Below are 23,061 nucleotides of genomic sequence, written 5' to 3' on the forward strand. Positions count from 1 at the left end.
CCCCACTGTCTGCTCTTACAATGTGCAGGCCAGCCAGGGTATGTTGGTCTGTGTGTGTGTGTGTGTGTGTGTGTGTGTGTGTGTGTGTGTGTGTGTGTGTGCAACTGAAGTTTAAATTGTAGCCACAGTGTAATGATATGGTGGCATGGCATTGAGGGGTTCTCCAAAGGGAGGGCTGAGGTTGGTAATTAAACATATGCAGACACAGACACATACTGAGGGTGACACACACACACACACACACACACACACACACACACACACACACACAGTCAGAGGCAAAGAAAGAGAGCAAAGCTAAACACATCCAAGTGGGGTAGTAAAAGCTAATGAAGGCTCAGCGCTAGGCTGGCACAGACAGCTATTTCATGTGGTGAAGAGGAGAGGAGGAGGAAGAGGAGGAGGAGGAGAAGGAGGAGGAGGAGGAGGAGGAGGAGGAGGAGGAGGAGGAGGAGGAAGATGAGGAGGAGGAGGAGGAGGAGGGTGGAGCAATAAGGCAAAGCCTTACTCTGAAGCAAGTTAGGCAAACCAGAGGATAAACTATAATTGACACCATGCATATGTGTGGTTTTCCCTTCAGGCTCCGCCAAGTGATTGTCTGCAATGGAAAAGGAAAACAATGGCATTAACACTTTCAGGGAGCGCTAACAATAAAAGTAACACTGCAGCTTATTAGAGTCAGGCTTAAGCAGCACCAGCTCAGCTCCACTTAGCAAAGTCAAGCTCCCAGAAATGAACCCAAACCAGGCTGAATGCTGGGATGAATATGACTTTATGAACGATGAAGGGAAGTGGAGCGTGGACGTCTGCAGGCTGGACACACAACACTCATGATTTAAGACCCCAAGAGCTTTAAATGGATTCATGTGCAAGATTACGATTTACAATCTTTAGTTGTTTAATGATGAAGCTTTGATGATGAACCATCGTTTGCTGTTTCAGAGTTTTATTCATTTACATGATTTCTGTTTGTAAAGTTTGACTCTATTTCTTTTCTCGCTCATGCTAACTGCTAATCGCTGCGTTAGCCTCAAGCTGCAGCCTGTCGCTGCTTTTCTTAACAGACAGCACATTACTTATTATGAGCCAGAGCAGTTTTCCCATAAAAGCTGAAATGTTTTCATTTCACAAATCATCAATGCAGGAACATTATTTCCAGCTAAATGAGTCAGAGTTTGCAATCTCTTTGGAGAGGAGCCCCGCAGCTGATGTTCATACTGATGTTATCCTGGTGGCTCAGTCGTCTCACAGCTTTTCTCTTGAAGAGGAGCTTGAAGCTTTTGGGCGTCTCCATGCGACGCATGTGATTGTTGTGGTGAGAGGAGGCTGTTAAACTCTGGTAGAAGTGTAGTTTTCTTTGAGAACGTTGAGTCCACATGTTGCTCCCTGCACTGTGCAAGCAAACATAGGACTCCTCTGGTGAGCTCGTAAAAAAGAAAAAGGATTAATCTAAAAAGCACACGGACACATTTCTCTGCTTTTCATGGTTTGTGGTTTCCATCGGTGTTCCCTCAAAGAGGTTCATGCAGGCCTGCGATGCGTCGCTCCTCATGCGCCATTTGAAGAAACTCATTGACTTCTGGATAACTTAAGGAATACTTCCACAGCCAGAGATGACTCAGGTGTCTGTTACTGTGTCACTGATGTTTCTATGGAAAGGTTTAAATCAGGTTTTCAGCTGAAAACATTATTTTTCTCACTTTGCAGTGAGGTCGCCTTTTCTGGTCGAAACAGAAAACTGATGAAGACCAACACGGAAATTATGAGTGACAGACGGGCCCTGAGGACCAGTTACCAAGCAAACGCTGACCATGTGTGTGTGTGTGTGTGTGTGTGTGTGTGTGTGTGTGGCTTTAAAGCAATGACACTAATGACATTTAATACCTTAATGTACCGAAATGGCCTAAAAGCGTCCAAATAATGTTCAATTATTTACTGAATACTTCATATTATATGACTTTAAATATGTTAATAGTTATAAAACATATTGGTACTCGTGCATATTGCTTTTTATTGTGTGTGTGTGTGTGTGTGTGTGTGTGTGTGTGTGTGTGTGTGTGTGTGTGTGTGTGTGTGTGTGTGTGTGTGTGTGAGACACATCATGTGTGAGTTTATTGTACGGCAGCGTTTCTGAAGCGACGGGCCGGGAACCAGAACGGGTCACTGGCGTGTTTCAGAGGATCCACATGCCAAGAATACTAAAATGCTTCAATGAGAGAACGTTCCAGACTCTCAGTATTCACTCAGTTTGGATCTTTGGCTGTATGTCGGACGCACACGTTCACTTATGAAACAATTAATCATGCCAAACCATCGATGTCTGAAACTATAGAAAAGTTATTTTTTAAATATTGGCCCAGTCGGGGCCTTTATTTCCGAGCCCATATTGCTTTTATTTAGCCTCCTGTGTTTGCAGCTGTGTTGCTCTCTGCTGGCCGAGTGGCATAATGCAACACACACACACCAGGTATCACACGTCAGATCTTTATTAGGAGGAGAACTACTCGGTTGAATATGATCCTTATAGAAAGTGAATGATTAAATCAGTACACAGTTACAATATTTTCAAGCTTCATTGTGTGACTGCTTTCATCTTTATTCCTTATTTGGTCCGTGTTGCAGCAGCACTGTGGACATTGGCTGCAACGATCTAAATCTCTCGTGCATGAGCCAAAATGTAAAGAGGTAAAGAGGCCGATGGATATTAATTGCTGTGTTTGCCAAATGATTACGTTATGGTGACAGGAGAATAGAAGAAGCAGTAGTTCAATACTCGTCTGTAATGTTTTATTTTTGTTCCTCTGCTTCTCTCCGGGTCCGTCGGCCTTCCTGGGTGGTTCCTAAGTGTGCTCATGCGTATGTGTTTATTTAGTCTGTATAGGGGAACAGAGCCACGGACTGCCAATGTTTCTATACACTGAGAACATTTGCTCGTGGACGGATGGAAAAAGGGGATCAGTTGAACAGACTCTGGCCAACAGATACAAGAAGCCTCCTTCTTCAAATCAACCGCCACAACCAGCCTGCAGGCTGAGAAACCAGCGCCTCAAGTTGTGCTGCTGTTGTTCATGAACACAACGTCCACACGGTGGGATGCTGACCAGAGAGACTGCAGGGCAACAAGAACTTCTCCACGGGGACATATTGAACGCTTCCAATGAGTCTGGGTGGCTGAGTAAGATTCCTAAATACTCAAAACCTGACAAAGCCAAAAGCTACAGCTGTTGTTGAATGCTGTAGCACAAAGATGTGCATTGTTGCATACAGCTGAGAAGAATAACAGACACATTCATCATCAGCATGATGTCTGTCGCTTCATATTGTGTGATAAGATGAAGAGCACCAGATGACTCAGACGCCTGGAAACACTCAGAGGAGGAACTTGTAATGAAGATACATGAAGTAAATACATACATTTACCACACACGCTCAAAGTATCATAACAGTTATACAACAACAGCTGTTCAATATCTCTCTCTGTAGACAACAATGTGAAACAGGAAGTCTGAGTTTCCCGCTAGATTTCCTTGGAAATGGTTTCAAAGAGAGAAAAAGATTATATTAAAGACCCGAGTAAGGATTTAAGTTTCCTTAAGATCACGTGAGACGACATAGTACAATAATAATAAACACAGTTATTTGTAATGATCAAATATTGTTTCTGGATGTGAACATAAACGCTCACGAGTAAACAATGAATGTACAATGAGCTCATGAGCCGTACGGCATTGTTTATGAGTGATGTCACAGAGCTGATGAGAAACCAAAAGCACGCAGACATGTTGACGTAAAGAGACGAGAAACTTATTTTCATATGTGGCACATGGAATTAAATAAAAAAAGAAGTTGTTTAGCCAACTCCATCCTCTCACGGCCAGGGAGGAAGCGTTTAGCCGAGGACTGGAGCTGAGAGAGGGAGGGGAGGAAGGGACGGGGGAGGAGCTGCTGGAGGAGAGAGCCTGACAGAGCGGAGGGTGGAGGAGTGTGGGGGATGAGAGGAAAAGAAGGAGGAGGGGAATACCACCCACCAAGCCAGTTGAGGAGAAGCTCTGGGGGTTGGGCTGCTCACAGGAAACAGTTGTGGCTCCATCCCAGGCCTCACACCGAGCAACCCTGGGCCACCCAGTCATCCACAGACAGACCTACCAAATGGCCTGGCTGGGCCAAACCAACAGGGATTTGTTTATTTTTCATCCTTTGGTGGTGGTGGGGGGAGGGGGGGGGCTGTTCAGCACAAGCTGTTTATTAGACCTTTGATTTGTCATGTGTCAGCGTTGGCTTGCGGGGGAATGTGTATACATAAGCTTGTGTATAGTTAGGAGGTTTGGAGGCTGAGAGGGTGTGAGCACAGAGGAGTGGGAAGGCTGGGGGGAGAAAAGAGAAGAAGTCTCCCACGCTGACGGCAAGTCCAAACTGCATTATGGGTCAGCTGTCCCTGGTTGTTGATGTCATGGAGGACTGAGCTGTTGTGCCTGGTTTGCGGTGGAAGAGAGCGAGCATGTGGACAAACACAGGATTCATGTGATCACGAGGACGAGATGCAATCCATCAGCGAGCAGCAGAACTGTGTCATATCACACACTTCTATTCTCTCACGTACATATCACACAACATTTGTCAGCAGTGTGCTTTTAAGTGTTGTGGAAATGTATTTAGGCTTCTACATTGTGTGTTTTGCAAATGCCAACTGCTAAATATTTAGAATTGGCACCTTTGAACAGAGAAAGCAGTGCAGTAGCAGGAGTACACACGATGATAAATGATGTTTGCTTATGACGCAGTGAATAAAGACAAAGTCAATACGATCAATATGTGATTGTTTCAAGACGCTGGTCTTCACATGTTTGATTTGGTTGACACTCAATGTTGTTTAGCACCGCCATGAACAGTGGCATTTCTTTTTTTTTATCACTGGGGAAATCTCCACTTTACTTATGGTCAGTTTGCAATGTTGTTCTTACTTTGTAAATTGTATTGTATATCAGCCTGATTCAAACCAGGCCAATATACTGACATATTTTGTAAATCACAATTTAGGGCCTCCAAAGGCATTCAGCAAACATGTTTAAATTAGCTTATGCTCTACTTGCATGTAAATAAATGATTAGATTAGGTCCTTCGTATCATTACTGTTACTCTTTGCCATGAAACTGTTTCTAGTATGAAAAGGTTGTGGTGGTAATCAAATACAACAACTGTAAAACAAAGTTTAATGTTGTAAAAAATCAAATCACTCTATATATGCTGATCATATTTTTGCATATACATGACCAAGACGTCAAACTAGCGAAGTAAAGTAAAAAAATAAAATAAAATAAAATCTGAAAATGTACAGCTTTGTGATAGCTTTCTCAAAATAATTTCAGATGGACTAGTTATATAATAATAATAATAATGATAATAATAATAATAATAATAATAATAATAATAATAATAATAATAATAATAATAATAATAATACATATCATTTTCTTTCTATTCTTTTTCTAAATACATCAAGTATTTTATAAATACTTAAAACTGTAATATAGAACTAAATGCCTTGTTTGCTAATTGCAATAAAGGTGACATACGGTCGTCCCTTACTGACCCACGTGGGGGCAATATAGCGCCAAATTGGCTTTAAACTTTATTTTTCAAAACTAGAGAAGAAGAAAGCCGTCCCGGATAAAAAACGACAACCAATCAAATGCTTCCGGATCCGGAAGTGTCATCAATTTCAAACTTTGGCGGTCGGTACTTGTGTTGGTCGATTATTTTTTTATAGCGACGAAATTGGAACATAGTTTCATCGCAACTACAATATAATTGCTAGATAGCGGGAGTTAACCGAGCTGGTTTTTCAAAAACGTTAACGATAACTCAAACGTTACCTGGGATTATCGCTAGCTTTTCTCCGTTACAACCAATATACGGACTGAAAATGGAGACTCACCTGTACCCAAAACTTGTTGGGGCAGCTGTAAAAATCAGTCGCAGCGACGGTGAGTTTTCTTTCACTTTACTCTCCATGTTGTTACGCTGCATTTCGTTTATTGGCGTTTTGTTCACTTGCGGGTTGTTAATGTGAAACCAGGTCGAGTCCATTTGGCTACAGTGAAGACAGTAGACACCAAGAAGTCCACGTTCATGGTGGAGTGGAATGAAGGAAACGTCTGCAGAGGAAAGGAGGTCAGTAGCCATCAGTCCATGAACGCAGTAAAGACATCCGTTACTACTAGTTACTGGTTATTACTTTCAATGGTCAGGATAAGTTATATCTAATGGTGTTTAACAGAACACCAATATGAGAAGCAGCCACAGAAAATTACATTGTCAAGAACACCGAAGTCAATCATCCTAGTTTATAACCATGCTGAGCAGGGATGCAGCTTTTTATTATGCAGCTCTGTGAAACAACTGTTTCTGTTCATCTTTTAAAGCATGTTGACGATCAGTCCAATCTGAGTTAAGATGCGTTTGTTTGTGATTTAGGTTGACATGCTGGAGTTATGCACACTCAACCCAGAGCTCCTGGACCATATAAAGGCTGTCGCCAACCACACTGTGGACCCAGACCTTCCTGCTCCAGACAAGGTGAGTGTTACTTGGGCCAAGAGCTGCTTGTGGCAATGGCGACAGGTTGAACCAGATATCTAAGAACTGGAACGTTTACACTTTCAGAAGTTTAAGCTCACAGTTGCATCTAAACAACTGGTGCAATGAGCTGTTTCTGTCTCTCTGTAGAAGTATGAGGGTCGACTGCGCTCATCCAGGATCCCTGCCCCTGCCTCCTGTATGTAAACCTATTGTACTTTTTTAAAATTATTTTTTTTTTTACTTTCTATGTCCTTAGTTTGTCTCCTAACAGCTTGTTTCATTCCAAAAGCTTCTGCTCAAGCAGCGAACCAAGCCGAGGATACAGGTCGCTATGGCATGCACGTTCCTCTTGCTTCAGAAATTGAGTCTCTCACTCCTTTTTGTTAGTAAAATTTAGGGTGTGCGTGCAAAATATAATCCACAACTCTTGGCGAGCGTAGCGATGCTCAGGCCTGGCCAAGGAGAATTTATGATTTGCCACAGAGGGATGCAAATAAACAGCTTTGGGTATTGAGTGATTCTGGGCATGCAGCACTATCAATTTGTTGATTATGAAAAATGCACTATTCATCTTCAGCCAGCAGTATTTTCTTATGAAAATATATAAATGAGTATTTAATAATTTAGTTGATGGTTTTTCCTGCACCTGTGTTCATCACTCATGGCTCACTTATCACTTTCTGGCTTTCTGTTGGATCTCGTTTCACCTCTTTAAATGGGAAGTTTGTTCTGTAGTCACTTTTGATTTGGGAGACTCGACAAAGAACAGTTTTCCCCTCTAATGTACGAGAGTTTGGGTTACTTTAACTCCAGAAAATGCTATCAATGCTAATTAAGTCACTGACACTCTTACTGCAGCCGTTTGACTGACTTTGTCTTCCTTTCAGTTCGGCCTCAGACCAGACAGACGTGCATGTTTCAGGCTCCGGCTCTCGCTCCAGTCTTGACCTTTGAGTCTTCTTTGGCAAACCTGGAGACGGGCGGCTCTGATCTCCCTTATGGTAGAACTATTATTATTATTATTAGATTTTTCAGGTATTTTCCATCTAAATCTTTTAGTGCTGTCTTTGCTGAGTAATTTTAAAAATAGGACATGTTGTTAATCCCAAGGTCACTCTTTTTCCGTACCTAGTGCTTCCTAAACAGCAGCGTAAAAAGACTTCGGTGAAGCCAACACAGTCGCTGACTTCAGCCCGTGAGGCCATACAAGAAAACGATGAGCCTGAAAGAACGGCTCCACCTGCAGCCAAAGGTCAGTAACGCATTTCACAACAATATCAGGTATCCACTCGATCACTCGCATCCATAGACGTATCCCCGACACGAAGAGAGACATCTTTACACATTAACGTCACAACTGCACTCTAGTTCTTTTATTCAAGACACAAATATTTGGCAACTACAAAGACATGGACTGTGTCACCTCTGTTATATGAAAACCTGTGGGTCATGATCTGAGGCACGTACGCTTTGTCATTTAGGTTTGTTGCATATTGCACGATAACAATGAGATGTGGGGGCATTTGGTGTTATCATCTCTAGGTACTTCAGCAAGAAGAAAATCGGTGGCTCTACAAGAGCTAAATAAAGGCAGCAAAAGATTGTCTTGTGTCGTAAAGCCCCCCGACATGCCGGTGAAGAGGGGAAAAGTGAGATTATTTGTTTAACTCTTTAAATTGTTTTTATTTGGAAACATCTGACTTGCTCTGAGCTTTCAACACCAGAAGGCATCACTCGCATGTTATTTACATTTATTCTTTGATTTCCTATGAGTTTGGGGAGCCTTCCCGACCAAACCAAAAGTTCTACGACATGATCGAAGACTTCAGAGAAACCTTGGAGATGACCCCCTTCTCATCAACCGACCATGTGAGTTTGAACACTGTAACACGAGGTCCTCATGAAGCTGTATGCTGGCGTGCCATGACGGCCATATTTATAGCATATGTTGTGTTTTTACAGGTTAAACCTAAAAGGATCTGCGTGTGCGTCCGCAAGCGACCCCTGAACAAGCAAGGTATACTGGAGTGATTTCTAACATCCTGTGTACATTAACATCTGACCATGAAGTAATTAATAGTGATGCTGCAGAAATCCATGCCTTCATGACATTGTTGTGTATTCCAGAGGTTATTAAAAAGGAGATCGATGTTGTGTCCATACCTGGAAACGGGGCTCTGTTCGTCCATGAGCCAAAACAGAAAGTGGACCTCACCAAGTACTTGGACAACCAAATCTTCCACTTTGACTTCACCTTCAATGAGACGGCCACCAACGAGCTGGTCTACAAGTATGACCTCGCGTTGTCTTTGTCATGAAGCAACAAAGTAGATTCGATTGCAGGTTTCCTGCAAATAACTTGATGTGTAGATGATGGCGTTAACTACTAGAGTATTACTTTAATGTTTGTATTAATGTTGAGACTTTTCATAACATGCCATTATTGTCTTTTATAAAGGAAAACATTTATGGAGATGCTATTTTTCCTCTTTAGCTTCACAGCCAAACCTTTGGTCCAGTCCATTTTTGAAGGCGGTATGGCAACATGTTTTGCTTACGGCCAGACGGGGAGTGGGAAGACTCATGTAAGACTCTGCTTTTTGTATGATGATTGTCTCAAAGCACTATATTTCATTTGTAGAATTGTATTTGATATTTATTTATTTTTTTGTGGCATTATTTTCCACCCAAGACAATGGGAGGTGACTTCATGGGGAGGAAGCAGAACAGCGCTAAAGGAATCTACGCTTTGGCAGGTAGGACCACAAGCATCCGTCCAATGGCTCTCCATGCACATCACTGAGAAGAAATGACTTCATCTGGGTTTTTATAACAAGATAATTAACCGATCACTCAGGATGTGACTGAGTTCTATTGCTTCATTCGTTAAACTACAGTACATCCAAGATTGTCCTAATCGGCCACTTCTATTGTTACTTCACTTTAATGTTTGTCTTTCACATCCAGCCCAGGATGTTTTCTCCTATCTGGACCACGGGAGGTATGCCCACCTGGAACTCGCTCCTCACGTCAGCTTCTTTGAGATTTACAATGGAAAAGTAAGAAAAACCTCCCTTCACCAATTAAATATATATTTTTTTTATATCTTACGCAAACATCTGCATATTCAATTCATCCTGAAAGTGAAATATACTTTTTATTTATTTAGGTGTATGACCTGCTGAATAAGAAGACCAAGCTCCGTGTTCTGGAGGACGACCGACAGCAGGTCCAGGTTGTGGGCCTGGAGGAGGTCTACGTGTCCAAAGCAGAGGAGGTCATCAAGATGATCCAGCTGGGCAGTGCATGCAGGTACCGCTGTGATGGTCAACACGCGCGTGATGGTTCACAAAAACAATTGACATTAACTTTGCTCCTTTCCTTTTCCTTCTGTCCTTTTGTCTCTCCAGAACATCAGGCCAGACTTCTGTCAACGCCAACTCCTCCCGCTCGCATGCCATTCTTCAGATTGTCCTGCGGCGCAGCGACCGCGGCAACACGCTGCATGGCAAATTTTCCCTGGTTGACTTGGCTGGCAACGAGCGCGGCACCGACGTCAGTAGCAATGACCGCAGCACTTTGGTGGAGACTTCTGAGATCAACCGCAGCCTGCTGGCGCTCAAGGTGAGCGAAGGAAGCATCAATGGGAAAGTCTACATTTTTTAATCCAAATCTCCCATGTTTTCTCTCTCAGCTCTGCTGCATGTAAAGTAACCCGGCCTTCGCACATTGAGCCTGTAGAGAAAATTAAAATACTGCAAATGCTTGACATTTTCAGAACCGTACATGTAAATCACACCTAATATTCCCATGTGTCCACTCTTGTATCCTGTAGGAGTGTATCCGTTCCCTGGGGATGAACAGCGATCACATTCCTTTCCGAATGTCCACTTTGACCAAAGTCCTCAGAGACTCCTTCATTGGGGAAAAGTCCAGAACGTGCATGGTGCGTTAAACCTCCAAACCTGGCTTACTCTGTTTGGCATATGGTGTGTTAAGGTTTTTTAGTGGCTGATGCACATCAAGAAAGCATGGTGTGAATGTATATACATGTAGTTTCCCTGCTCCTATTCCATAGATTGCGATGGTGTCTCCAAGCATGGCATCATGTGATTACACGGTGAACACGCTACGCTATGCTGACAGGTACATACTTGGTTTATGAAGTTTTGATATCATTCCAGGTAGTTTAGTTCTTACCTTTTTAGCCACTAACCTACTCAAATAAAACATGAAACTGTTTCCCGTCCTCTGGCAGAGTGAAGGAGCTGAAGGGGAATACCAATGCTCCTGCAGCAGCTATGGCACAAGAGCCCATGAATAGTTCCACAGAGGAGGTCGGTTCAAACAAGATCAGTCCAAAAATCATACTTATTGTTAATGTTGTGCATAGTTTGCCAAAATGTTGCTTGTAAATGTGTTGTAGGAATCTATTGAGGATGCCAGTGTACACGATGTCCCATCCAAAGTAGCAGAGATGGGGGAGAAGGTTTATGAGCAGTTCCAGGTAGAGTTTTTAAAAAGTCGGCTCTTCATTACAGCAAACAAGACGCGGGACTATGCCGTTTCTCTTTATTGGCTCTGTAAATCCTTAAACTTGTGTCACTTTTGTTTCTCAGAGGACCAACAAAGTCTTCAGGTCAATGGGGGAAATCTCTTACGATATCGAGGCCCAACTTCCAGATATGGTGGCTAGCACAAAGAATTTATTAGGTTTGTACAAACCAGTTTGTTCTTGTAGTGTTTTGTTTGTAAATCTAATTGCACCTCTTTGGACTGCTGTTTTGTTGGGAAAAACCTGAAATTCAACCAAGAAAGAGGTTGCCTATAACCAGCCTCCTTGTTGTTTGACCAGCATGAGGCCGTGTAGTCTTCAAATGGGTCAGACAGCGAGTGTGTGTGATTACTGTACACTGACCAGGGAGAACCACAGAAGAAACCTTGTGCTGACTACATCAAATGTCACAAAACTACCTTACATAAAGGACTGAAGTCTGGGTGGATAAATGTGCTTTATTTGTTCCGTTTTATCTGCCATCCACAGACCTGGTACTTGCCTTGCAGACTGCTGTGGACCAGAAGCACATGCAGAGACAAGGCTACTGAAGTGTGTGTACTGGTTTAAACACTGGGCCCTGTCTCCACCAACCCAGTCATGTCCTCTGCACCTGACCCTTCATTTCCAAATGTTGAACACCCAGAATCCTTTAGCTCTCTGTAATATGTGCGGCTTCTCACATCTGGTTTAGGACGGAGGTGCTGCCATCTTTTAAAATGCTGCGCTTCAAATGTCTTCTGTTTTATTCTCTTCTATAGTACTGAACTACTTCTACACAGAACCTCCTTTTAATAGATTTTAGACAATATGAAAGAGGACGGAGTCATTCATTGGCTGCTGGTTTCAAATCATTTACTTTCTCTCAGTCGCGTTTCTTCTTCACAATGTTCTCTAATAGAGGTCCTTCATTTCTTTTCATTTACCGCAAAGGAGCCAAATGAGAAGCTCATTATCCTGGCCAAATTAAATAAATAAAGTATTCTGACACTATCTTATTGATGTTTTACGTCTTTTGAGGAGCCACTTGTGTGTTTTGTCGCATGTCGCAGACACTGGATTATTTGACCAAGACCAGAGTTTGATGCCAATGTGGAAGCAGCAGACATTCATTTTATTTGTTTTGTTTTATTCTAATAAATATTGGTGAAATGTAATTGAGTACATTTACTCAAGTATGCTTTTGAGATGCTTGTGCTTCATAATTGTTGCCTTTTTCAGGCTACTTTATATTTCTATGTCTATATTTCAGAGGCAAATTTTGTACTTTTTACTTCTCTACATTTGTGTTAATTTGAGTACTTAATGACTTTACATGTTCAGATTGATAACACAATCAATAAGATTGTGATTATGCAGAGTTCTTGTAAGCCAATGTTTAAACTGACTAATACTTATTTCTGAGTACCTGTTCCACCGGATTTAAAAGCACAAATGGCTCAGTGCCATTTAAAGTGAAGTCTGAGGACACGGCTGTCAACTAATTGTTCAGTTAACCGACAGGTTTAATAAATGGTTCAAAAACTCATCCAAGTTCATGTAAATAATATTGGTGGTGTTGGTTAGGTGTTGTCGTCCAGTTGCCGATTGTTTTTTAACAAATGTTATTTGTAAGGTTATCTAAAAGGTTTGGGAAATTATACATTCAGGTTATGTCTATAATTTAAACTCTTTAACACTAGTATGCTGTATTATTTTTACCACACTACTGAACATTCATTTTTGGGTTATTATAAATGTGTCTTATTTATTTTTTAGAAGGACTCATAAAAACTCACGTTCAGATATATTAATTAAAAACAAAAGGTAGAAGAAGTGGCCTAAACTCATAACGCCAATAATATTCAGTAGGCACTTTCGATGAGACAGCCAGAGCAGCAGGTGGCGCTGCAGCCCGGTCCCCGTTAGATTACAGCAAGAGGCGGGACCAACCAGTGGCCGAACAGATTAAATTGCACCTCCATCTGACAAGTGAGAGAACCAGGGACGGATGGCGATGAAGTGGTTTCGGTTTTCGCTCCTCGTCTTGGGGCTTTTCTCGCTGTGCTGCGCCACGTCTGGTGACGGCAGCGGCGTGAAGAAGATGAAGATGCAATTTGCGACGGGACCTCTTCTCAAGTTTCAAATTTGGTGAGCAAAAAGGTGGAATTATTGGCGAGTCATCGCAAGCTAACTAGCTGAACTCCCCGGCTAACACCGTAGGCCGAGAGCTAGCGACCTGACAGCGGTAGCTTAGTTTACTACGCGTATGAGGAGAGAAGGAGCTCTTCTACTCATTTGGCGTGAGTCAGACAAACAGCTTTTCAAACACAAGGCTAGAATAAATGTTGACGTAGTATATATGATGTTTTTTGTTGTTGTTGTGCCCCCACTCGTGAACATTTCGTCGAAAGCGTGGCCCCGCTTCCGCTGTCAGAGGCGAGCTAACGTGCACCCACGACGTCACTTCAGCGGGTGTTTCGTGGTTATTGGCCGGACCATTGGGGTTTTCACAGTGCTGGTAACATGATCGGTCCGTCTGACAGTGTCGAGCTCGTGCTGACAAGTTACGTTAAAGCTAACTTCAACGTAACTTACTAACACATCAAACATTAGCGATGTTACGTGTTCGTCGTTAACATCTAACGTTACGCAAGTCACGTTGTCACGTGTTTTTAACATGTGTGCAAGGGAGCGTAATCCTAGTCCAGGGACGGACATGTAGCATTGGAGTAAAGGTATGACGTGTGGCATTTAAAGGGGCTCTTGCTGGAATGTCTCACTAATGTCACCACTAACTTTCTCCAACCATACTAGTCTAACAGATTACAGAGGGCTTCACATGTGATCTCAAGGCTAAATTCATTCTCTACCCTTGGATCCCTGTATTGTTGCGTCTGCCTTTCTGTTCCTGTTTTGTTGCAACTGTACACTGTGTGTGTGTGTGTGTCTTTCTAACGGTGTGTCTGTCTTCTTGCAGCATTTCCTGAGGGTACAAGCGGGTGTTTGAGGAGTACACGCAGGCCTTGTACCAGCGGTACCCAGACATCCGAATTGAAGGGGAGAATTATCTCCCTGTGGCCCTGTATCGGTAAGAGATGTCTGTCTGTCTGCCTCGCTACAAGTAGCTTTACATCTAGCTCTATTAAAGCTGCCTGGGATTAGCTGGGATTAGCTGTGGAAGGTTCATCTGACCATGGAGCAGTCTTTGGTGGTTTTACAGACTTAGACAGATCTACTGGCCCTTAAAATGAATGAATATAGGTCCACATAGTTTTTTTATTTTTATGATTATAATCAATTGTCATTTTTTGGGTTGAATTTTAAAAGGTGCACTTAGTGGAAACAAATACAGCCTAAGTCAAATCCTGCCATAAAACCTACTGCCATGAAGGTTTTAATGTTCTTTTTAGTATTATAATCCTTTTGATTTCACTGTTCCCTCCGTTTATATCGATGAGGTTCGGCTAAACATTGGAAACGCATTCATGTAATAAAGTAGTGAAGCATCAATAGCTGTATTTGGCTCAGTGCCTGAGTCTCCATGTGAGACCGTTTGGTGCACCTGTCCCAGGTGTTGTAGTTAAAGGCACGGCATCACTGAGACCCTTGGGTCCTCATCAGGCGAACTCTTAATGAATACACCAGAGATTATCTCCATTAAAGGAAGGCGACAGTATCACACCTTAGGTTTCAAATTCTTCAGACTGGTTTAGTTACTGAAAGAATATGTCTGCGTCCACTGATGTAGTTCAACTAGTTACACATGTTTAAGTTCAACGTTTAAGTTCAAACACAGTAAACAGGCCCTTCTCTCTCAGCCGTGTTCAACTAATATGTTTACACTTGTGTCAAGATGATATTTTATGTATACTGTGTGTCTCTTGGTGTCCATTTGAATATTTTTTTGGGACAATGTAAGATAAATAGAGAAGAATTGTATTAAAGGACAGTTTCTTTTTTTATTTCCTTAGACATTTTGCTTCCTTCCTGTCGGTGTTCAAACTGCTAGTGCTTGGGCTGATTATTATTGGCAAGGACCCATTCGCCCTCATTGGTATGCAAGCCCCGGGCATTTGGGAGTGGGGCCAGGGAAATAAGGTAAGGTTCACTGGAACTATAGGAGTCCTTAACGGTCAGATTATTTATTTTTTTTCTTTGGAAATAAACAAATGCATTTATTATTAGTGTCCTAAAGCAGCTTCTCATGTACCTGTTCATGAGCACACTACTCCTACGAGCATTTACACTGATGCAATGCTTAAACAGTATATTTTTAGTAACTGCCTTCGTGATACATTACATGAGCACAACATAAGAAAAATGCAACTGCCAGTAAAAATAAAGGGGGTGGAGGACAAGACAATAGTTTTTGTGCAAACTGGAAAAGTTTTTTAATTTGTCTGCTTGTTTCAGATATATGCCTGCATGATGGTGTTCTTCCTCAGCAATATGATTGAAAACCAGTTAATGTCTACAGGAGCTTTTGAGATCACATTAAATGGTGAGTACTTAATGTCTGAGCCCAGTGCTTCTGACTTCAGTTTGATTCTTTCACATTATTGTGTGTTTTTTCTGGTGAAATGTAGTGATGAGTATTTTTTTCTTTTCTTCTCCCCATAGATGTGCCGGTGTGGTCAAAGCTAGAGTCGGGTCACCTGCCCTCCATGCAGCAGCTGGTGCAAATCCTGGACAACGAGATGAAGATGAACGTTCACATGAACACAGGAACACACCTCCACTCCTAACCCTCCTCGTCGTGTCCTGGCTGGAGCTAAAAGCCCCTCCATGTAAGTACTCTGGTGTTTACAACCAGTCTTTTGCTTTCCTTACTTGTGAGACTCATTGGCTATTTTTTTTTTTTTTTTTTAAATTCCTTCTATCAAGGTTTTGAGGTGGGTTTCTCACTGGGCTGTGAAGGGATGTTTATGAAGGTCTGCGCTGAAGGCAGGAAGACTGCTAGCACAGACTGGATGCCCCATCAGCCTTCACCATGCCCCTTGGAGACGCCCCGCCCCAGACGCCAGAGTGGGATCCACGGCTACAGCGCCGGCCATTCTTTTGTCATTTCCTTGTACTATTCATACTACTGCGGATTTCATCCAGGTCATCAATGGTCACATAAAGAGAGATTTCAAATTGATACTTATAGTCTTTAACTTAAATTGATCTATGTAAATTAAATAAAATTGTAAGTTATACCACTGAGCCATACGTAGAATCTTAACTTTATTGTTCTAAACGTAGCTTAGCAATGTAGAGAAATTTAACACTTCCAATCTGTCTTCACTGTCGTGAAACTATCATTGGTGATTGTCTCTATGATTTCTGAATAATTGTTTTTATATTTGCATAACTTGAAGTAAGCTGAGAAGATTAATAAAAACATATTGTAACTATTGAGTTGTGAGGCTTTTACTCAAACCTTCAGAAAAACACTGAATAGGGTTAGTGTTTAACTTTGAAGCGATCTGTTACTAACTTACTCATCTGTGTGCTGTTGGTTTACTGAATGATGGAGTGCAGCTTACTTTCAGCACATGAAGCCAAAAGATGGTCGACAGTGTGACGACCTTCAAGGTTCATGAGAAGTAGAGAGTGACTCGAAGATGCTCAGTATTTTCTTAAAGCAGATGGCCTCCGTGAGTCTGTGCACATCTTTCAGCCATCTGCTCATCCTAATGCTATTAGCAAGACAATAGAAGCGCCACTGATTTGTTTAGAAGACAAACCGGATTAAGTGCGTACAATGTACAACGACTGAATCGTGGCGTTAGTGCCATGCACACTGGTTGGTTTTGTTGGGATGTTCCTGAACATAAAGTTGCCTCCTTTCATTGTGAGTTTTAGGAGTAACTGAAGAAACTGACGGGATATGGCTTTTCATTGTCATAAAAGATAATCTTAGTCAATAACCCAGATTCACTGTTGATGTTTGGTTAAAAAATAGAACATAATTTGTGGTTATTCATGGATGCTTTAATACCAGTACATCAAAGACAACTGTGGAGGCTGCTCTGGATGAAGGTTCTCTCATTCTCGCCCATCGTCACATCAGTGCTGATGTCCAGAAGCTGTTGGGCGACGACACGCAGGTGAGCCGCTTGTTTGATCTTCGGCAGCCGGGCACAAGATGGCGTCAGCAGGTACTGGTGGAGCTGCTGAATGACCAGGCAGATCCTGATTCTGGCTACCTTCACAAACAGGTCCTCCTTGAATAATGCTGCTCCTGCAGGCGCCATGTCACATTCATGCTGGAGGGGACAACAAACTAAGTTTCATGCTGCAAGATGGACATGTAGACGGAAAACAACGTTTACAAAACAGCCAACGATGCTCCACCTGAGCGCAGCAGGACCCCACGCTGAACTTTGCCTGTTGACCTCTTGTTAGGAAAGAGACAAACACGTGTTCCTTCCCGAAGACTCGAACCCCAATAGTGTCATTGAGGGAAAGAAAGACGGGGTACAGGGGCGTGGCAGTGCCGCCCAGGCTGCTCCACCTCCACCGCCGAACCCTGGATCCCCGCTCGTCCAAACACTGACCGCCTGAACGGTCTAAGCTCAGCCTGCGACATGAACACATGCACGCAATCATCAAAACACGTTAGATGCGCCTATTCGTAAAGAAACTTTTCCTTTTATATTTACCTAAATATTAACTAATTCATATTTCATTATCAATACAAATTCTAAACATTTTAAATAGATAATTTCTCTATGTTAACCCTTTTCTTTGTACCATATGTTTCTATTGCTGTGATAGCACGTTGCACTGCCGTCAGACTGGAACAGGGCTCTCATTGGTTGATCGGCGGCGTCGCAGTCATCGTACACGATGCAGACTCTTCCATTTTTCTTTGTGACCGAGACCACGAGAGCCAAGAGCCCTGAGGGATAGCTGTCACATGCCGATAAGGATGGGAGTACGGCTTGCATTGCACATGCAGTCAAACAAACTCCTGCTCGCTGAAAAGATAGTACTAATAAAAATAATCTACTAACATTACATGAGTGGATACAAGACCTGGACAGAGCCATCGGGGAACGCAGTAAGAAATGTCACGCCATTGGAATAATACTTCTGTATGAGCCCCGCCCCGTGCTGTGAACACATGAGGTTAAACAAAGTCAGGAAATGCAAATTCATAACAGAAAGCCTCCATTACAAAATATGGCTGTTCATTGTAATCTGCAACCACATTGCTAGATGTTACTAAATCCTACACACTGGCCCTTTAGAGTAAGGTATTCTTTGGACTTTCATAGCAGAAGACATGATGGGGATCTGTGGGTACCTGATGGTGACACATCCCAAACGAAAGTGTCTCGTGGTCACAAGGAGGCAACACTGCCTTCTCCTTTTCCGCTTCAATTTTCAGCTGCTCCTCAATGGTGCTGCAAGGGAACAATGTCCAGCAGCCATCCGTCGGCACTAGAGACATCCGGAAGTTGTTGGACGGTGGATCAGCTAAACAATAGAACAGTGTATCAGTCCCGCGGAGCTATTTCAAGTCACACACCGTTTATCATGACTGAACAGATGAAAGCTGTGGATGGAGGTCGCTCACTGAGCTGTCACTCACGGACTTTTGCAACGAGGAGTTTCATCAAGTCTGATGGTTTTCTGATGAAAGAAACAAATAATATTACACTTGACTTTACTGCTGTAAAGTTGTATTTATCAAGAACATCATTTGACTGTTTTTGTTTCTGTGTGTTGGCTGAGTTGAAGATGAACATGTGTACCCGATTCTCTTCGTTAACTCCATGACCAGGCTGTTGTGGTCGAATATCTCCTTGGTTTTGAACTGAGGCATGTTCATCTTCCTCTTCGGCTTATTTCTCGTTGCTGTTGGCCTAGCGGCCCTCAGGGCACACCTCTCCTCGACCACCCGTCTCTGCTTCACCAGAACAGAACACAGCCGCCGCCGCTGGGCACAGCAGAAGACTGCCAACGCCTAAGACGAACACACAGTAGGATGCAAGGAGGTCAGCGGCGTCACGTGTATTTGGGTGATTTGTTTTCGCGTCTGCACTTTCTTCCTCACCTGGGGCACCTGTGCCCATGATAGATCCAGGGAAGGCTTGGCCTCTTGTCCACAGTACTCACATTTCACTGGGTATGCCGTCAGGGCCTGGTACTGGACCACATATTAGTGTGTCACTAGTGAGTAACAGAAAGGCGTGTTGCTGTCGGTGGGATTTCAAAACAGTTTGATCTTTGTATACCCCGGGAACAATGGGCGTTAAGCTCATCCTGTGGTGGTCGGTCTCCCGATTGTACCTCAGGACTCCTTCCGCTGTGAGATAGTAGACGGGGCGGTTGCCGACAGAATGTGGACGACCCTCTGGTTTCCTCTTACCAAACCAAGGGAAAAACACAAATCTAATTCATTAATTGAACCATGAGATATGTATTGAAACGAAAAAGACTTGAGCTGAAAAGGAGAATCGATGTGTGTATTGTTCACGACTTGATCTGTCTTACGTAGTGCAGGACAGGCGGTGCATCACCGAGGTCATGTTGGAATGTAGCAGCATCTAATAAACAAGAGTTATTGTTGAATTGTTAGATCATCATGTACTAAGAAAAGAAAACTATCGGTGTTCCTTTCCAGTTATTTTCTAATAATTCCATTTTTATTGCGCCTGAAACCGACTCACATAAAGAGCTGGAGCTCATCTTTTTGGCTGTTCTTCCAACAGGAGTGGAAGGTTTTGGTCACAGGAAGAGAATATCAGCATTCACTGCTTATGTTTAGTTTCTCTCCAGCTGAGATGAACGTATATGGTAAAAAGATGATAAAGCAATCACATGTCAAATATCTCAGAGAGTCTAAACCACATCATATCTCTACTACACACTTATCTTGTTTCTATTGTCTACATTACTCCGGATGCAACGTGAAAACAAGAGAATAAATCTATCAAATGTTTTGTTCTTGAGAGTTCCAAAATATTGACTTTAAATATCTTTAAATTACATAAATGAATAAAAGCACACCAACCCAAAGCAATGTAATACGTACACACGAGGTTAGACTCACCTGAATGGCTTGCACTTGCTGCTGTTGTTAGTCGCCTTGGAGATGAAACAGCAATGTGTAAACATAATAAACTCTGTTGAGTCATGATGCTCAAACACAGTCGAAGATGACGGACAATGTTTTCCTCGTGTTGTATTTCGAATGTGAAGATGGCCTTATTACATGCATAGAGAAGTATTTATGTTGCTGTTGTTTATTCCTTATGATGCAAATTCAAAAAATGCGCTTCAGGAATGTACTACAAATGCTACCACTGCATGTTGTTGTACATCCCAGTGTTGCATAAGGACAATACAATATCCCTAAATCCTTGAATACCTCATGGCCGCTGTCTGGTTTAAAAGCGACAGACGTTATAAAACCAATGCAATATATATAATACTGTCAAAGTGCCGACTGTTTACTGCATCAATGTGCTGGCATGAACCCTAACCCACTTCTACTTTTAAATCAAGAAATCCTTATGTAACTTATAACGGTGAAAGTTGACAGTTTGTTAAAAGTTCATTAAAACAGGTTTTGTAAAGTAATGTGCTTTGTTCCTCTCCACCCACCTCTTCATGCAGTAACACATGCTTGAACACAATTTACCTAAAAGATGGCGGACTGGCTGTGCTTCTTTTCTCCCTCAGTTGGTGAGGTGGTTGCTAATGAAATCTTGTATTAACCAGGTCATCCCTCCCACCCACCTCCCTCTCCTGACCTGTGGCAGTCACATTTCCCAGGTGGAACTGATTGCAGGTGATTAGAGAGCAATCAATGTCTCAGAGTTTGATTGGTTGTTGTGGAGAACATCTCAGGACAAATAGCTGCAGCAAATGAGAACTTGTAAGCTCTTAGCCTGTGCACGAGTCCTGTGTGACAGAATGATGCATAAAGGAAAAAGGAGCAGCGCTGCCGTTTCCTTGGCTGCCGCTTTTCTTCTGATGTGTTGTTTGGGGCAAACGATAGACTGTTATCGACTAAGGAAAACAGGAAGACAAAGAGGGCAGAAAGAAGCTAATGCATCCAAAACGATAGGTGTCCAAGAGGGTAAAATTGTCTTTGGGAGGGTCTTTAGGAAAGGGTCAGGACTTGAGTCACAAGACCTTGATGAACCCAAGAAGCCGTCCTCAAATGCTTCTCTGGAGGATGAAGCTGCTTATCAAGCAGACTCTACAGGTCAGCATCTTATGAGATCCTTTACTGCAATGAATGAAAGTCTGGTTTGGTTAACTTGACCTTTTTGGTAAATGGAACAAACATTTTAAATTTCCAGTTCCTTAACTTCAACAACAATCATTCAGGTTGGTCACAAGCTCAAATGCAGGATCCCAGTGCCATAGAAGCAGCATGGAAGGTGATGTCTCCCTCTCTACTTTGTGGTGGTGACCAGTTTCAGTTTAGCGCAACAGGACCAGGAGCTTCTCATTTTGCAGTGGATCAAGGTAAAGTGATAGGAATAATTATCTATTTAAACTGTACTTTTCTTCTTGCTGATGGTTCTAAAGTCACATGGAGACTTTGTTCCCCACAGAAAATGCATCTCCAATGCCTCTGTCCCAAGTCCCTGGCTCATGTGGCTATGGCATGCAGAAGAACCCTCTTGGACTTGTCTTGTTGGTTCCCTTTGACGGCTGCAACGTGGCTCAAGAGGTAATGCTGTTTGAAGCTATATAGCACTGTAGACCAGTGAATAATTTATTTGTTTACAGTAAACCTGTAACCTTGACTGTTTGTTTGACACCTTGGTTTTTGTTTTCTTCAAAGGGTAAAAGTTACGTTCTCCCAATGCGTTGGCAGGGAATTCCGATCTTTCTCTGGTGTCGTAAACCTCAGACACCCTGGTACCCTCCATCGCCCCATGTGAGGCCACTGTCCCCCTATATCCCTCCGCCTCGAGTGATGCCGCCACCCTTTATGCCACGGCCCCATCCGCACCCCGCCATGTCCCAGCCGCACCCCGCCATGTCCCAGCCGCACCCCGCCATGTCCCAGCCGCACCCCGCCATGTCCCAGCCGCACCCCGCCATGTCCCAGCCGCACCCCGCCATGTCCCATCCGCACCCCGCCATGTCCCATCCGCACCCCGCCATGTCCCATCCGCACCCCGCCATGTCCCATCCGCACCCCGCCATGTCCCATCCGCACCCCGCCATGTCCCAGCCGCACCCCGCCATGTCCCAGCCGCACCCCGCCATGTCCCAGCCGCACCCCGCCATGTCCCAGCCGCACCCCGCCATGTCCCAGCCGCACCCCGCCAGGTCCCAGCCGCACCCCGCCAGGTCCCAGCCGCACCCCGCCATCTCCCGGGTGCTGCCTGAGATGCACAGTGCCATCTCCCAGGTGCACCCCGCCATTTCCCAGGTGCACCCCGAGTTGCACAGTGCCATTTCCCAGGTGCACCCCGCCATTTCCCAGGTGCACCCCGCCATTTCCCAGGTGCACCCCGCCATTTCCCAGGTGCACCCCGCCATTTCCCAGGTGCACCCCGCCATTTCCCAGGTGCACCCCGAGTTGCACAGTGCCATCTCCCAGGTGCACCCCGCCATCTCCCAGGTGCACCCCGCCATCTCCCAGGTGCACCCCGCCATCTCCCAGGTGCACCCCGCCATCTCCCAGGTGCACCCCGAGCTGCACCCCGCCATCTCCCAGGTGCACCCCGCCATCTCCCAGGTGCACCCCGCCATCTCCCAGGTGCACCCCGAGCTGCACCCCGCCATCTCCCAGGTGTACCCCGCCATCTCCCAGGTGCACCCCGAGCTGCACCCCGCCATCTCCCAGGTGCACCCCGAGCTGCACCCCGCCATCTCCCAGGTGTACCCCGAGCTGCACCCCGCCATCTCCCAGGTGTACCCCGAGCTGCACCCCACCATCGCCCAGGTACAGGAGGAGGTGCCCGGTGTAATGCAGAGGATGC

At 43.8% G+C, this 23,061-nt stretch overlaps 3 protein-coding genes and 1 long non-coding RNA gene across 9 annotated transcripts; 3 read left to right on the forward strand and 1 right to left on the reverse strand.

Moving 5' to 3' along the window:
• Positions 1-5,720: 5,720 nt before the first annotated feature.
• On the forward strand, positions 5,721-12,127 carry kif2c (kinesin family member 2C). Its single transcript, XM_068570960.1, has 21 exons — positions 5,721-5,984; positions 6,077-6,171; positions 6,475-6,576; positions 6,727-6,775; positions 7,467-7,580; positions 7,712-7,831; positions 8,122-8,228; positions 8,353-8,448; positions 8,542-8,596; positions 8,707-8,869; positions 9,074-9,164; positions 9,272-9,335; positions 9,547-9,638; positions 9,749-9,891; positions 9,990-10,203; positions 10,415-10,525; positions 10,658-10,725; positions 10,838-10,916; positions 11,006-11,086; positions 11,199-11,292; positions 11,624-12,127. Exons 1-21 carry the CDS (start codon positions 5,924-5,926, stop codon positions 11,683-11,685), a joined length of 2,061 nt encoding a protein of 686 aa, XP_068427061.1. The 5' UTR covers positions 5,721-5,923; the 3' UTR covers positions 11,686-12,127.
• A 970-nt stretch (positions 12,128-13,097) lies between these two features.
• On the forward strand, positions 13,098-16,514 carry selenot1a (selenoprotein T, 1a). The gene is made up of 6 exons (XM_068570898.1): positions 13,098-13,264; positions 14,094-14,204; positions 15,088-15,214; positions 15,530-15,617; positions 15,737-15,903; positions 16,001-16,514. Exons 1-5 carry the CDS (start codon positions 13,125-13,127, stop codon positions 15,859-15,861), a joined length of 591 nt encoding a protein of 196 aa, XP_068426999.1. The 5' UTR covers positions 13,098-13,124; the 3' UTR covers positions 15,862-15,903; positions 16,001-16,514.
• A 556-nt stretch (positions 16,515-17,070) lies between these two features.
• LOC137782147 (glutamate-rich protein 6) lies at positions 17,071-20,884 on the reverse strand. 6 transcript variants are annotated; one of them, XM_068571279.1, is made up of 13 exons: positions 20,866-20,884; positions 20,163-20,197; positions 19,780-19,888; positions 19,604-19,656; positions 19,345-19,473; positions 19,164-19,256; positions 18,862-19,073; positions 18,699-18,739; positions 18,411-18,583; positions 18,135-18,217; positions 17,855-18,013; positions 17,456-17,681; positions 17,071-17,367 (listed from the first exon to the last, which is right to left on the reverse strand). In XM_068571279.1, the coding sequence occupies exons 3-13, from the start codon at positions 19,796-19,798 to the stop codon at positions 17,107-17,109; spliced, it is 1,449 nt and encodes a 482-aa protein (XP_068427380.1). In that variant the 5' UTR covers positions 19,799-19,888; positions 20,163-20,197; positions 20,866-20,884; the 3' UTR covers positions 17,071-17,106. The 6 variants fall into 6 exon arrangements, with proteins under 6 accessions (XP_068427380.1, XP_068427378.1, XP_068427379.1 ...); XM_068571277.1 differs by lacking the exon at positions 20,866-20,884 and adding an exon at positions 20,754-20,842; XM_068571278.1 differs by lacking the exon at positions 20,866-20,884 and adding an exon at positions 20,717-20,805.
• Positions 20,885-21,474: 590 nt separating this feature from the next.
• Positions 21,475-22,110, forward strand: LOC137802665 (uncharacterized). Its single transcript, XR_011079988.1, has 3 exons — positions 21,475-21,589; positions 21,679-21,797; positions 21,912-22,110. It is a non-coding gene; the product is annotated as an uncharacterized lncRNA (long non-coding RNA).
• The last annotated feature ends 951 nt before the right edge of the window (positions 22,111-23,061 follow it).

The sequence above is a fragment of the Clinocottus analis genome, unplaced genomic scaffold, assembly GCF_023055335.1.
Source record: "Clinocottus analis isolate CAN_PGR_092001 unplaced genomic scaffold, fCliAna1.0.p SCAF_11, whole genome shotgun sequence".
NCBI lineage: Eukaryota > Metazoa > Chordata > Actinopteri > Perciformes > Cottidae > Clinocottus > Clinocottus analis.

Coding starts and splice junctions, on each gene's coding strand:
- kif2c (XM_068570960.1), top strand. CDS start 5,924: ATGGAGACTCACCTGTACCCAAAACTTGTTGGGGCAGCTGTAAAAATC. Junction 11,087..11,198: donor AGGTTTATGAGCAGTTCCAG/GTAGAGTTTTTA, acceptor TTTGTTTCTCAG/AGGACCAACAAAGTCTTCAG. Junction 11,293..11,623: donor TAGCACAAAGAATTTATTAG/GTTTGTACAAAC, acceptor TGCCATCCACAG/ACCTGGTACTTGCCTTGCAG.
- LOC137782147 (XM_068571279.1), bottom strand. Junction 19,474..19,603: donor CACCGCCTGTCCTGCACTAC/GTAAGACAGATC, acceptor TGGTTTGGTAAG/AGGAAACCAGAGGGTCGTCC. Junction 18,584..18,698: donor ACTCCTCGTTGCAAAAGTCC/GTGAGTGACAGC, acceptor TCTATTGTTTAG/CTGATCCACCGTCCAACAAC.